This window comes from Geospiza fortis, unplaced genomic scaffold (assembly GCF_000277835.1).
Source record: "Geospiza fortis unplaced genomic scaffold, GeoFor_1.0 scaffold171, whole genome shotgun sequence".
In the NCBI taxonomy this organism is placed as follows: Eukaryota; Metazoa; Chordata; class Aves; order Passeriformes; family Thraupidae; genus Geospiza; species Geospiza fortis.
The window spans coordinates 5,180,621-5,182,024 of NW_005054313.1; the positions used below are offsets into that span (position 1 = coordinate 5,180,621).

Genomic DNA, 1,404 nt, shown 5'->3' on the forward strand with positions numbered 1-1,404 from the left:
TTCTGCTCTTTCAGCTCTGACACCAGCTACAGAGATAATAAAATATTTTACTCAGAATGCAGTTCATCTTTCATCAGTAGCTCTAACAACAATGGCATCTTTGCTGTAACAAAAGTTCAAATACTTAAACTGTTATTCACAAAGTGGAACTGGTGAACTAATCTTCATTTCAAAATTACATTTCTTAAATATGTCACAGACATATTTTCTGTTGACTCCACTATGTTCTGAACACCATTTCTGTTCAGATGCAAAAATTGCCCTGAAGCACTCCACAGTGCCATGTATTTTTCAGTAAAGCCCCAAAGATGTAAATGGCTCATTAAAACAGAAATATTCATAAAATAGTAACACATTTGGTAGTTCTATGGTAAATTCCATTGCATTTAACATCTTGCCTGTGCCCTAAAGCTGTGTCACTTAACCTGTGTTCAGGTTCGCCAGGTACTCATTTGTCTCTGATTATGGTTACCATGCATTCACTTTGCTTGACCTATTAATATTTTCTCTTATGCTTATCTGATATTGAAACTTGTCACTGTGGCATCACATAATGATGGATTGGCTCTTCCAATACTCAAACTTGCACCATTATCAGCAAGTACTCCTGACAGAAATCAGCCTGTTTGATATGTTTGTGGTTAGCAAAGAAAAGGGGTTAGCTGAAACCTGTTGAACTAGACTGTGCACATGTGTTGAATAGGCTGGCTGTCTACATTAGGCAGGATATAGCAGCACCTTTGAATACTGAATGTAGGACAGATTTCTGCTATCTATGCGATTACTGTCTCTAGGTAGGTAAAGTGAATGAATTCACTACCTCTGACTAAGTCAGAAAGCTCAGGGATTTGGCTTTGCAAATGCTTTCAGTATCAAAATCGGAATAGATTGGATACATCTATTTACATACAATATATGGATTTAGATGGATTTAGCATGTATCTCTACCACAGGTGTAGCCATTTAGACACCAAGCCTATTTAGGACTGTACAGCTATAAAAATACAATGAAAATACCAGCCACACAAGTGAAAAAATCAAGCCTGGGCAAAACCTGAGTGGACACTGCAAATCCTCTCATGCATCTGAGACCCCATACATGCCTGCTCAGTTTCATGTTTGTATTTGTCTGCGCGCTCCTCAATGCTCTTCTTCTCGGCCTGTGTGTGGTGCAGCTCCGTGCGGAGCTTGGCGATCTCCTCCTGCAGGCTGAGCACGCGGTTGGTGGCGCTCCTGGCCTCCTCCCCCCCCCCCCAGCCTCTCCACGTCGCCGCGCAGCTTCTCCGTCTCTGTCGTGTACGTGACCTCCAGGGTGGTCATCTTCTCCAGCAGGGATTTGTACTCTTTGTTCTGTGCAAAACACCACGCAGACAGAGCAGCTGTTAGAGAGGTTCTGGTTCGAGG

The 1,404-nt window shown here is 42.3% G+C and overlaps 1 protein-coding gene across 1 annotated transcript in view; it reads right to left on the minus strand.

The window, feature by feature from the left end:
• MYO5A (myosin VA) overlaps window positions 1-1,404 on the minus strand; it is a 79,419-nt gene that overhangs the window by 27,470 nt on the left and 50,545 nt on the right. The window contains 3 exon segments of the mRNA XM_031055852.1: window positions 1-26; window positions 1,104-1,251; window positions 1,253-1,350. The exon segment at window positions 1-26 is cut by the window's left edge and continues 65 nt beyond it. Of these exon segments, the coding sequence (XP_030911712.1) occupies window positions 1-26; window positions 1,104-1,251; window positions 1,253-1,350 (272 nt within the window).